Source organism: Lipotes vexillifer, unplaced genomic scaffold (assembly GCF_000442215.2).
Source record: "Lipotes vexillifer unplaced genomic scaffold, Lipotes_vexillifer_v1.1 scaffold40, whole genome shotgun sequence".
In the NCBI taxonomy this organism is placed as follows: Eukaryota; Metazoa; Chordata; class Mammalia; order Artiodactyla; family Lipotidae; genus Lipotes; species Lipotes vexillifer.
In genome coordinates this window covers 2,544,608-2,556,886 of record NW_006771578.1, presented here as the reverse complement: position 1 = coordinate 2,556,886, position 12,279 = coordinate 2,544,608, and the positions used below count along the sequence as shown (strand labels likewise).

The 12,279-nt window shown below is 37.9% G+C and overlaps 1 protein-coding gene across 1 annotated transcript in view; it reads left to right on the top strand.

The window, feature by feature from the left end:
* Positions 1-208: 208 nt before the first annotated feature.
* Positions 209-12,279, top strand: part of TRPC1 (transient receptor potential cation channel subfamily C member 1) — a 63,135-nt gene continuing 51,064 nt past the window's right edge. The window contains exons 1-2 of the mRNA XM_007446947.1: positions 209-422; positions 11,421-11,575. Coding sequence (XP_007447009.1) covers positions 248-422; positions 11,421-11,575 — 330 coding nt within the window. The 5' untranslated portion in view covers positions 209-247. The remainder of the gene's footprint in view (positions 423-11,420; positions 11,576-12,279) is intronic.

The following is a 12,279-nucleotide window of genomic DNA, read 5'->3' as shown; positions in this document are numbered from 1 at the left end:
TCGGCCTGGGCGCCGGCGGCTGGGGAGGGGGCGCTGGCCCCGGGGCCGCGCATGCGCCGCCACCAATTTGGGGCTGTCGGTGGAGGGCGAGTGCTGGCTCCGTGGGGAGCCGACGCCCTTCGGGGCGAACGGGCCGCGCGCCGAAGCGGCCGTGGGAACGACTCATCCCTTTTCCAGCCGGGGGTCGGGGTCGGGGCTGGCGGGGGCCCCGCCCCCGTCTCCTGGCCTGCCCCTTTCATGGGCCGCGATGATGGCGGCCCTGTACCGGAGCACGGACCTTTCGGGCGCCTCCTCCTCCTCCCTGCCTTCCTCCCCATCCTCCTCTTCGTCGCCGAACGAGGTGATGGCGCTGAAGGATGTGCGGGAGGTGAAGGAGGAGAACACCCTGAATGAGAAGCTTTTCTTGCTGGCGTGCGACAAGGGTGAGAGCTAGGCCCCTTTCTCTGCTTCTGGATGCCCCTGTCCTTCACACCCCTCATCCTCTCCCCAGCCTCAACTCGGGGCACTCCCTCTTCCTCGAGCGCCGAGCGTCTGTTCGCGCTGCGCCCGCTGCACCTGCCGGGCTGCTCGGCACCACCTCTGCCTTGTGAGTGCAGAGCTGTCGGGCGGGAGCAGCCGCGGGTGGCGCCCTCCGAGCGCCGCACCTGGGGCGGCGGCCCTGCCCGGTGGTCTCCTTTCGTGCGGTCAGGTGTTCAGGTAGCGTCGTGGGGGCCGGGACCCTAGGGTTTCAGCCTCACCTGCGCTACTGACCACTTGAATGACCTGGTCTCCCGCTTGGGGCTTTAGTTCTTTCTTTCTGGAAGCCCAGAGGTTTTGTCTAGTTTTGGACCTTTCAGTCCGAAAAAATCCCATGTCCTTGCTTAAGGTTCCTCCTGCTTATGGGCTCTCAGCTGGTGTTTTGTTTTCTTTTTTCTTTAAAACCTTACTTGTATTATTTAACTCCAGCCACCCGGTGCCTTGGTGTTCAGTGACTGTCGAATGGCATTAGGTATGTCAATATCCTAGGTGGACATAAAAACAGCACTTGATGGAGAAATTCTGCCTAAGTTCCAGAGTTTCTCCAAATTTATGGAACAACTTTGTTCGTTTTTTATTAGAGAGGAAGGTTTATTGCTCCTCATCCTTCTTTGGGAAATAAAGGTAGTGCAAAATAATTACAGGGCAAAAATGTGGAATATATTTAATGCGTTACCGTTTTTTAAAAAAATCTGGAAATCGATCACTTTTATGGCCATAACAAAGTCTCCTCACTTAAGCATGCTTTCTATTGATGAATATGATAAAAAGAATGGGAAATTGATTGCCCTAAGACTGCTTTTATTTCCTACGTGTAAAAAAGTGCTGTAAATTTTCTCTTTCTAAATTTATTCAGCTTGCCTTCCAGTGGCCATGCTTGCTTAGGAAAAATGTTTAGTATCGTGCAAACTTCCAAAACGTAAACCCAAAGGGCAACTTACACTGTGAAAAGATTAACTACAGAGGATATTTTTGTCTGTTATGTTTTTTTTTTTTTTAATAAATGACAGCCTCCTTAACCACTTTTACTGCTTTGAGATAGGATTTTATTTACACAACTTTTTGAAAACACATTGATGTATAAACAGAGTCCACCCCTGTCCATCATGAGTCTTTTTATGGTCTTATGTAGTAGTATTATATTATGAAAGCATTTGTGAAAGTCCACCATGGACAGTTTCATACAGTCTTGGAAATATGAAGAAACATAGAATATATGTCTATAACCTCATAAATATCATTGTCTGTGGATTATGTAAAATTATTTAGTATTTCTAGAGTGGATAGTCTGACTTCTCTTCCTTCAAAAATTCTCTGAGAGAGGAAGGGAACAGATTGTGTTGTACTAGAATTAGTAAGTGGCTGCTACCTCTACCCCAGCGTACTGAGCTATGGTTATTTTAAAGCAAACAAATTATGTCAAGAAAGGCAATTTAATATTCCTGTCAAACTGAGGACAGAGGAATGTCATAATGGAACATAGCTCGAATAAGTACTTGTATGGTATGTATATTTAGGATTATTGCATGACATATCTCAAAAGAGTTTGAGTGTATGACAATTCTGTAGCCTTTCCAGTAGTGCCAGTTAAAATAGCCTTGATGTTCTTTCTTCCTCAGTTTCCCTTTTATAACATCATTAAGATCCTTGGAGAGATTTGGCTTTTGGGGGTAGGGTGGAAAGTAAATATGCATGCTTTTTCTCCCCCGTATAAATTAAAACATTTTTTAACAAGCGAGATTAAATAGGTGTTTTCTGTTTCAGGTATGTTGAAATGAATTCTTAGGTTAGATTTGGAAAAATGGCTTATTTCTTCTATGTACTTATGGTATACATTTATGCTGAAAAAAATATATTTGAGTTATAGCAGTTTTTTTGTTTACTTGTTTATATTCACTAATATTGTTAAACCTTTTTTAGCGTTACCCAAACCAAATCTAAAAGTGAAAAGTTTCCTGAAGTAGCTATAGTTTCCACTATTACTTTTGAGCTTTCATCAAGCCAAATGGCAAACGTTGGCTGAGACAGCTTTGGGGGTAGAGTGCATATGCTTTTCATAGATGATTTCATTTAATCCTCACAACCCCATGAGCCAGATGTTGTTATCCCCATCTTATGAATGAGGAAAATGAGGCTTAGCAAAATTTTAGAATTACTTTGCCCAAGGTTACATTAGTTAGTAGTAGAACTAGGATCTATTTTGAGCCTGTACTCTTTAGCCACTAAGTTTTGATCTAGTTGTAGTTGAATGAATGAAAATCACTTGTGTTAGAAAAGACACATCCATATTTGGATTTACTTAATTGGAAATTAAACTTGCTCTCTGTGAATGTTTTATTAACTGTGGTTTCCATGGATTGTATTTATCCAATAGAAGTAAAAAGCTTTAATAGCACAAGAGCAGATCCACTCTAGAACATCTATGTTTCTCATCCTTTTTTCATTTATCAAGTTTACACTACATGTGTAAAATGTCCGTAATGTATTCCACTTAAGGAGAATTCCTAAAGCAAAAATTGTGGAGATGGGGTTATGTGTTAGTGGATGGGTGACCCTTTGAAAGGTGTGTACAGATTAAGGAGTAAAGAAAAAAGGTAGGAAAGAAAACGATTTTATAGTTTGATTTTATAGTGTGTACAGCTAGCTTTTATGTAAATTATTAGTCCAGTAGATCTAGGCAAGCGCAGATCCAGGTAGTGGCCACTTAATAGTGGCTATTGTTGATCTTGAAAGTGGGTCAGAATCATCTCAAAGGTAACATCGGTTCTTTTTCGTAAAATTTAGAAGAAAAAGTGAATTGAAGGCTCCTGTGCCAGTTATATAAAGCTAAGTCTGGCCCCCCCACCCCACATAAAATTCTCAGAAAGTACACATATTCTTTTTAGACGTAGAATGCTGCAATTCAGAGGTAAAGGTTAATTGAAACAAGAGTGTTGTTTTATGGAATATTAAGCAGTGATTCTTACCACCCAAGTCTTCCCTTCACACTGAGAATTAGTATGGTAATGAGCCACTTTTATTTGTGGGAGACAGGGGTCTAATTTCAGACCTGCTGGCTGGAGAAAGAATTAATACCTTTATTTAGGGAGCATCTAAGCTAAATGTAGTTGTTAATTCACCTCTTTGAAAGTAACTGTTGAGTAGATGGTAGCTTTAGTATTAAACCCTTATTTTGCTGATGATCAGTAATCAGTTCTTGTGTAGAAAAGGAAAATGATGCAAGGATTCAGTCTGGATTCAGTCCCTGCCAACTTTTCATGAAGAGCATTTTCAGGAAATTGGATTTGCAATAAATAAGTCAGGAGGCCCTTCTTGAAATTTCAGCATGGAGTCAGGGGAGGGTTGGAGAGAGCTGAATTTCACCTTCATTCTCGGGCTCAGTCTAATAATCTAGATCTGTGTCACCTTTGTGGTATTGATTTGCTGCATTGTATGGAGGGTGCTTTGATGCCTGAATTCTGCTTAAACTTTGCATACCTTTGGCTTAGCATGCTTTTGAAATGGGTAACATTTCTGGGAGAAGTAATATTAAGCTGTTGTTTTAATAGCACTTAATATATTTAATGGGACTTTTAAAAACAGCTACTTGAAAAGAGATTTTGAAGTGTTTGGGGTTGGAGAGGATGGCCGTGGGAAGAAAAATGCAGAGTACTGGGTACTGCCAAGAAGTTTTATGTCGATAAAGGACACCTAATGTTAAGAGGTATGTGCTGTGAGGGAAGAAAACTTTGCAGAAAGGAGAGGTAAAGAGGGTACTATGTACAAAATTCTACAGGCATTTCACAAATTGTCATTAGTATTTAAGCATTTAAGTATTTTGTACAGGAGAGTTTTCAAATCACCAGTGGTGCCATAGTGTATCGTTCATCTTTATTTTAACAAAAAAGACTCTTAAATCACCAGAATCTTGGTGGATAGTTTTATTATAAGAGGCTAATCATTGAGCAGCTAGCTGCTTCATAGTAGTATAATACTGGCATTTCTTTGTAGTGATTACAGAAGTGTGCTTCTTTGCTTCATTTTTAACTTGCTGTTCTTTTCTGTAATTCATCATCTGACTATTTATCAGGTTAATTTTGTTAGGACACTGGAGAAAGGTGCTTTATCAAGAAATAACTGACTACATCCCTATGCTTTAGTAGCTTCTTCTGTAATGGAGATGCTCTCTTCTGCTCTTGTGAGGAGCAGTAAGGGAAATAAAGTATGTTTGTGCCTAATAGATCTGTCTGAAGGGCAGAAACAAATGCTCAGTTTAACTTAAATGGCCTATTTATGGTTTGGAAGATGGGATATTCTTAGTAGGCAGTCAGTCTTTTATCTGGGCAGTTAAAAAAATGTAACCCAAGCCAAACCCCTTTACCTAGTATATTATAAACTTTGGGGAAGGGTGTTAAAAGATTAAATTTTATTGTATGGGTATTGTTGCAACCTAAGGATAATTCCTCTTCTTCCATGCTTCCAGTGTTAGAAATATCTTCCGTATAATTGACCACCAACTTTAATGATACTAAGAAGTTTAAGATCTAGGATTAGTAGTTTAATATGTAATGAGTTCAAAAGCTATCACTAAGAGGTAAGTAGTGACTTTTAAGAGCCTAAACAAATTATCAGGACTAAAAGAATTCCAATACCATATCAGTATAGTTATGAGATTCAGTGGAATTTCTTTGCATGCCAAAACTTTGTGACCTATAAAGTGGTGATCAGCACTGTTATTAATAGCTTCTGTTAATTAAAAAAAAAACCCAAAAAACTCCTATGTTTATTTTCTGGTCATATTTGTTGCTCCATCACTAATCCTTTTATATTTTTTGTAGCTTAATTTATATTGATCCATAGTGTACTTTTTCAGTTCTATAAATGTGTATAATTTAAATGTATGTGAGATTAAGTTTAAGCAACACAATAAATCCTTTATGAAACTGTATTACTGCATACCTGATATTAACTAAAGTTTTATACAACTTGTAACATCACTGTGAATTAGATCTCAAGTCATATACCAGACTCTAATTACAAAGTAAACATTGCTTCTAATAGATTCAAGAATATGTTAATAATTTTTAATTTATAAACTAATTTACTCTAAAAACATCAGCATTACCTTCTATGATGTAAGTATTTTTTCCTGCAGCAGGGTCTGCTCTTTTGCCAGGTGATATTCATTATCACTAATAGTCTTAATTAACAGACATAAATGGCTAAGAAATTATAGTAATAATTGTCTTTTTCCAAAAATATTCAGAGTACTACGGACAGCTCAGCATACCATGTTTCTGAGTATCTAATTTTGAAGGTTTCATCCACAACAATGTGATTACAAACATGTTGGGGTCTATGATAAATATTGGGTTTTGCACATTTGGTAAAACTACATTTTAAATTGTCTTCACTCTAAAAGTCTTGTATGTGTTTTTTTTTTCTTCTTTTTAGTATTTCGTTCAAACTAATTTGAAGTTTGCTGTAGAGTTAACATTTTAATCAGTATTGTCACTATTTATATTTCCAGATCCAACAATTGAATTTGATCATGGCTTTGTATTTTTTTTTTTTTTTTTTTTTGCCTTAAATACCCCCTGGAAAGTAAAGTCTACAAGGGCAGCGTTGCGGAGCACAGGCTCCGGACGCGCAGGCTCAGCGGCCATGGCTCACGGGCCCAGCTGCTCCGCGGCATGTGGGATCCTCCCGGACCGGGGCACGAACCCATGTCCCCTGCATCGGCAGGCGGACTCTCAACCACTGCGCCACCAGGGAAGCCCTGCTTTGTATTTTTTTTACTTCATCATTCTTTTTCCTCTTAATAATAAAAGCTTCTGTTTTAAGTGTCTTTAGTAATAGTTCAATAAGAATGTTGCAGTTGCCATAGTCAAAAAGTTTGTTAGATAAACTTGGTTTGAAAACCTTTACAGATTTTTTGACAGATAAATTCTCCAATACTTCACAACTAACTGAAAATTTGGTTACTATAAAATTAAACTGACCAACATTAATACTCCCATTTCAGTGATGCTGAAATTTACCATCATATGTCAGAAAATAAAATGAGATGCCAATGAAGAAAAGATGATTACCAGTTCTTCACTGATACTATAACATATCTCCACTGTCTTTCTCAAGTTGGCCAGGGTGAATATATCACAGTTGGCCAGGGTGAATTTGTTGCTAAGGATCCAGGAGATTACAACAGTATTTTTATATACTATTTCATTTTTTTTAATTGTTGGTTAGGACTCACTACATTGATTTCATGACTGCTAATGGGTTTCAACCTGCAGTTTGGGAAACATTGGTGTAGAAAGATCATAGTGGGTAAGTGGGAGAGTAAAGGTAAATGCAGAATGATAGCAAGGCCCAGGTCCCATAAGGCTTAGTAAGCCATGAAAAGATTGTGGCATTTAAAGTGTGATTAAAAATCTTGGGGATTGGGCTTCCCTGGTGGTGCAGTGGTTGAGAGTCCGCCTGCCGATGCAGGGGACACGGGTTCGTGCCCCAGTCCGGGAAGATCCCACGTGCCACGGAGCAGCTGGGCCCGTGAGCCATGGCCGCTGAGCCTGTGCATCCGGAGTCTGTGCTCCGCATCCGGAGTCTGTGCTCCGCAACGGGAGTGAGAGGCCCGCGTACAAAAAAAAACTTGAGGATTGAAAACCTGATATGATTTGAATTTTAAAATGATCACTGTGAATGCTGGGTGGAGAGTGGATTAAAGAGGTAGTGCTGGAGTAGAGGTGGGCAAACTACAGCCCACAGGCCAAATCCACCCACCACCTGTTTTTGGAAGGCCTGTGAGCTAGGAATGATTTTTATATTTTACATTTCAAATGGTTGGGAATAAATCAAAAGAAGAATAATATTTCATAACACGTGAAAATTATATGAAATTCAGACTTGAGTGTCCATAAGTATTTATTGGAACACATTGGAGCTCAACGTGTACATTTGGTCTGTGGCCACTTTGGTGCTGCAAGAGCAGAGTTGAGTGTTTGCAACTGGGATGATATGGCCCCCCAAACCTAAGTATGGCCCTTTATAGAAAAAGTTTGTTGTTACTATATGGCCCTTTATAGAAAAAGTTTGTTGACCCCTGTACTAGAGTGTAGGCAGCTGTATCAGTAAAGACGTTAATGCAGAGTCCAGGAGAGAGATGATGGTGTCTTGAACTGGGGGTTACAGTGTACAAGGGTACAAGTGGATAAGTATGGGAGACACTCTGGAGAGGGGACTGAGAAGTTTTGCTATTGAATGTGGATACTGGTGGAACTGATCGAAAAGGTTTCTTTTTCCTTCACTGAAAAAAAGACAACCATCTAGCCAAAAAAGTAAATGGATCATTTTGCCTTTCCTTCTATATGTTATATTCTAAAAGATGAAAGATGTATGTAACTATTAAAAGCAACTTCAGTGTAAAATGAAAAACATTTCTAAATTTGCCTGACCCAAGAAGGCATTTTTACTTATAATCCTTGCTCTATAACTAGCTTCTTGCTATATATTTTAAATTTACTCACCTCTTCTTACATATACACTCATCCTAAATATTAAGACTGTTCTGGGCTTTCTGAATACAGTACATTGTTTTAAATGGCTTGCAAATATAAACTTAGGTAGAATGCTTAGGAACCAGTCTAGGTTTCCTGTAGGTTCTGTGACTATAGTTTATAATTGTTCATTTGCGTGAATGTGTCAGCCGTGACGGGGTGGAAATTTTTATTATTTTTAGGGATGAAAATTACTTATTTGGTTTTGATTCCTAAGTTTTTTTTTTCCTTGTATAGCCCCCTAACTGTAATGGGAATAGTGTTTGAAACCTTAAAGCTGTAGAATCTGACATTTGCAATACAATTACTTTTTAAACAGCAATCTAAACTTTAAAAATGTGTAGCCGTTGTTTTTGACCATTTGCTGTATGTGAAATTTATAAAATTTTATAAGAATTATATTTATACAGCTCTCTATACTTTTCAGTCTCTAGCAATATGGCTGACTAAATAATCTGAAAATGCTTCTGTTTTAAATCACCTAGAAATGCTAGATAAAATATAATAAACATACATTTAAGTGAACAGCTGAGCTTTCAGGAAAGTAAGGAAAACAGATTCAAACATAAAGAAAAGACTGAAAAACAGAGGAGTGTGTGAGCTGACATTTGACTGCTCCGTGGATGGGAGCAAGAGTTATTGGTCTGGGCATTGTTGGGATTTGAATTTTAATGCCCTTGTGGAAACAGGTTACAAAGCCTTGAGTTTGTACAAAGTGGGGGAATTGGAACAACATCCAAACATGAAACCAGGATCCTTAAAGGGCTACACTTTTAGCAAAGGGGTAGATGAGGAAAAGAACCCGTCCATCAGCACAGAGAAATACAAAGAACCTTTCAAATAAGATTTCCCTAAGAGCTTGTAACTATGCTCCTGCCTCTTGTTGGCTTGGGGTTTAAATTAATATTACCTACTTGATCTGGGAAAACCTAAACTGAGAAATTAGTATACAAAGGATTCATAGGCTAGCAAAACTTCTGAGTTATCTGGAAGAAGCAAACACAAAACATCCTTGGTGGGACAAGCTTTCAAACGAGGCTGCCTAGTTTCCCACAGTTAACCTGCATGAAGTTGAGTTTGCAATACCCAATTAAAAGATCCAGAAGACAGTCACCTATTATCACAATAGACACAACGAATAGGATTAAATCCCTAAGACCTAGATAATTATCATATGGAGATCATAAAATAAGTATGTTTAAAATGACAAAAGGGTTAAAATAAGGAAATTAAAACATAAGGAAGTAAATCAAAAATTTGGAAAGGAATCCAATAAAACTTAGAGAAATAAAAAATGTAGTCATTAAAAATAAAATTAATGGGGCTTCCCTGGTGGGGCAGTGGTTGAGAGTCCGCCTGCCGATACAGGGGACACGGGTTCGTGCCCCGGTCCGGGAGGATCCCACATGCCGCGGAGCGGCTGGGCCGGTGAACCGTGGCCGCTGAGCCTGCGCGTCCGGAGCCTGTGCTCCGCAACGGGAGAGGCCACAACAGTGAGAGGCCCGCGTACCGCAAAAAATAAAAACTAATAAAAAATAATAAAATAAAATTAATGAATAATCAGCAGAAATAGTTGAAGGAGGAATAAGTGGAAGAGAAATCTGAAGAAGTTATCCAGAATGCAGGAAAGAGAGAAAGAAGAAAAATCTTCAGAGACAAAGAAGTTAGAATGGGACAATCTAACATAACGTCTAAAGAAGTTCCAATAGGAGAAAAAATAATAAAGGGATGAAGCAGTATTTGGAGAGAGAATGGCTGAAAATATTGCATATGAATGAAAGGCGTAGTCCTTAGCTTCAGAAAGCCTAATGAGTCTCAAGCAGGATAAATAAAATCTAATCCTCACCCAGACACATCATGAAACCAAAGAAAATAGAGCAAGGGTTTTTATGGGTAGCATTCTCCTACAACTAAGATATTGAAATCAATTCACCTGAAATAAGATTTTAAAGTTATTTTCCAGTATTAGTGATAAGTTTTCACTGATCTATCTGCATGTTCATATTGGTTCAACTTTGTGAAGTGTTTGATAAGTTTTTTGCCATGGAGCATTAGTGTCTAAATATTAATTAATAGTTCTATGAGGAAATAATTTATTTTTGTGACTAGTTTTCTTCTTGAGGGAACTAAGGAAATACACCATCAAGAAAACTACCATTCAACATCTTCCAAAATGTGTGGGGATTTTAAAGTCACTGGTTAAAAATAATAGCATAATTTATTTGAAATTTTAACCAAAAAAATCTGTTACCTTTCTTTGTTATTCACTCATTTAGTCCAGTTTTAGAATTTTCTCTTTCTGTATCCTGAAGTCATTTTTTTCCTTCTGATTTCCACACTGATTGTTCTTTTCCTGTTTCTTATTCATAGACTTCCAAGGAACAGCTATATTTGCAAGTCACTTAAAATCATTTATTCATTGTATGTTTAAAAAGTAAGATGAAATAAAACAAAACCCACTTTGCTTTCTTTCTCCATTTAATTAGCATTTCTCTTTTGATTTATTTGCCTTCTACCTGCTGCACGAAGTATAGTGGGCCCTCTGTGAAAATGATTACCTCCATAATTATTCTCATTTCACCCCATGAGTTAGCTGTTTTGTTGTGGGGTAGAGTGAGGCAGAAGCTAATCTGCATAATCCTGACAGGTGAGATTTCGCTTTGAAATACTCTGACATTGGCCTCTACCAGCATTAGTCGTAGTCTTGCTTAAGAGTTTTGTGACCTGAATATTCTCTCGTTATTTAATCTAAACAGCTTCATTAATGAGATGTGTGTGTGTGTGTGTGTGTGTGTGTGTGAGTTGGGAGAGTGGGGAGGAGACTAGGAATTTCGGACATCTTTCCCTTTTACTATACACACCCGCAAGCATATACGCGTTCACACTGCTTTTCCAAAGTATTTTCCCCTGTAAAACCTCTTCATAACATCCTCCACTTATTACTAGATCTCGTTTTTAACCATTTAACAGTTAAATGTGTGTATGTATTTGAGATATAAAACTTAGGTCCTTTAAGCTTATATCTTATTTTCCTAGCACGCAGTCTATGTTTTTAGACATTCTTTATTACTTTAAATATCTTCTGAAAGTTCTTCTCCTTATAATCAGTTATGAATTTTAAACAACTTTTATTTCAAACTGTACATTTAAATTTTTTTCTACTTTTTATGTTTGCAACTGATGTACATATTCTTTTATCAGGGTATAAGTTTTCAGCAAGGAAATGCTCACATTTTCTTTGCACATTTCCATATACAAAAATGAGTTTACGTTTTTTAATCTTTTAAATCAACAGGCTAAGTTTTCTTTACAGTCATTCTTATTTAATATGTCATGGATATTAAATTATGTTTGTATATTGTTATTTAGGTGACTATTATATGGTTAAAAAGATTTTGGAGGAAAACAGTTCAGGTGACTTGAACATAAATTGCGTAGATGTGCTTGGGAGAAATGCTGTTACCATAACTATTGAAAACGAAAACTTGGATATACTGCAGCTTCTTTTGGACTACGGTTGTCAGGTACAAGGCTAGATAATTTTATCCAGTAGCTTCTAAGTACTGTTAGATATGCTATGTTTTCTCCTTCCTTTCTAGTTTCCTTCCTCCCTTCCTTCCTTCCTTTTTTCCTTCCTTTCTCTCTCTATTTTTCTTCTCTCTTTCTTTCACCTTTTGTTTTGAGCTACTAAAAATTTAAAGACAAACCAAAAAAACCCTTTATAAAAAAGTATAGTATTTTGACTTGATTTATCTTTTTCTTCCCAACTTTCACTCCTGCCCCTTATCTTATATGTTTTAAACCATCCGACAGAGGTAAATTATCATGACTTATTAAAGATGACTTTGTTTTTATTACTTACATTATTATATTACTATTTACCTTATATATCTAAAAATAGTACAAGTGTTCTGGAAGTGTCAGGGGAACAGGTATTTCTGTGGCCCATATAATTTACAAGCATAAAAACAGAATACTCGTCACTTACAAAGCAATTTTCAATTTGATTTTCCCCAAAGTTTTATTAAATTGTCCTTTTTGTCTGAAATTTAGTGTTTGCTTATAGCTAAAGGTGAATGGATTCTTTTAAACTGGAAAACATTGACCTTTCTGCTTGTCTTCATATCAGTTCGTGTAAAAAAGCAGGCATGTGGGGCTTCCCTGGTAGCGCAGTGGTTGAGAGTCCGCCTGCTGATGCAGGGCACACGGGTTCGTGCCCCGGTCCGGG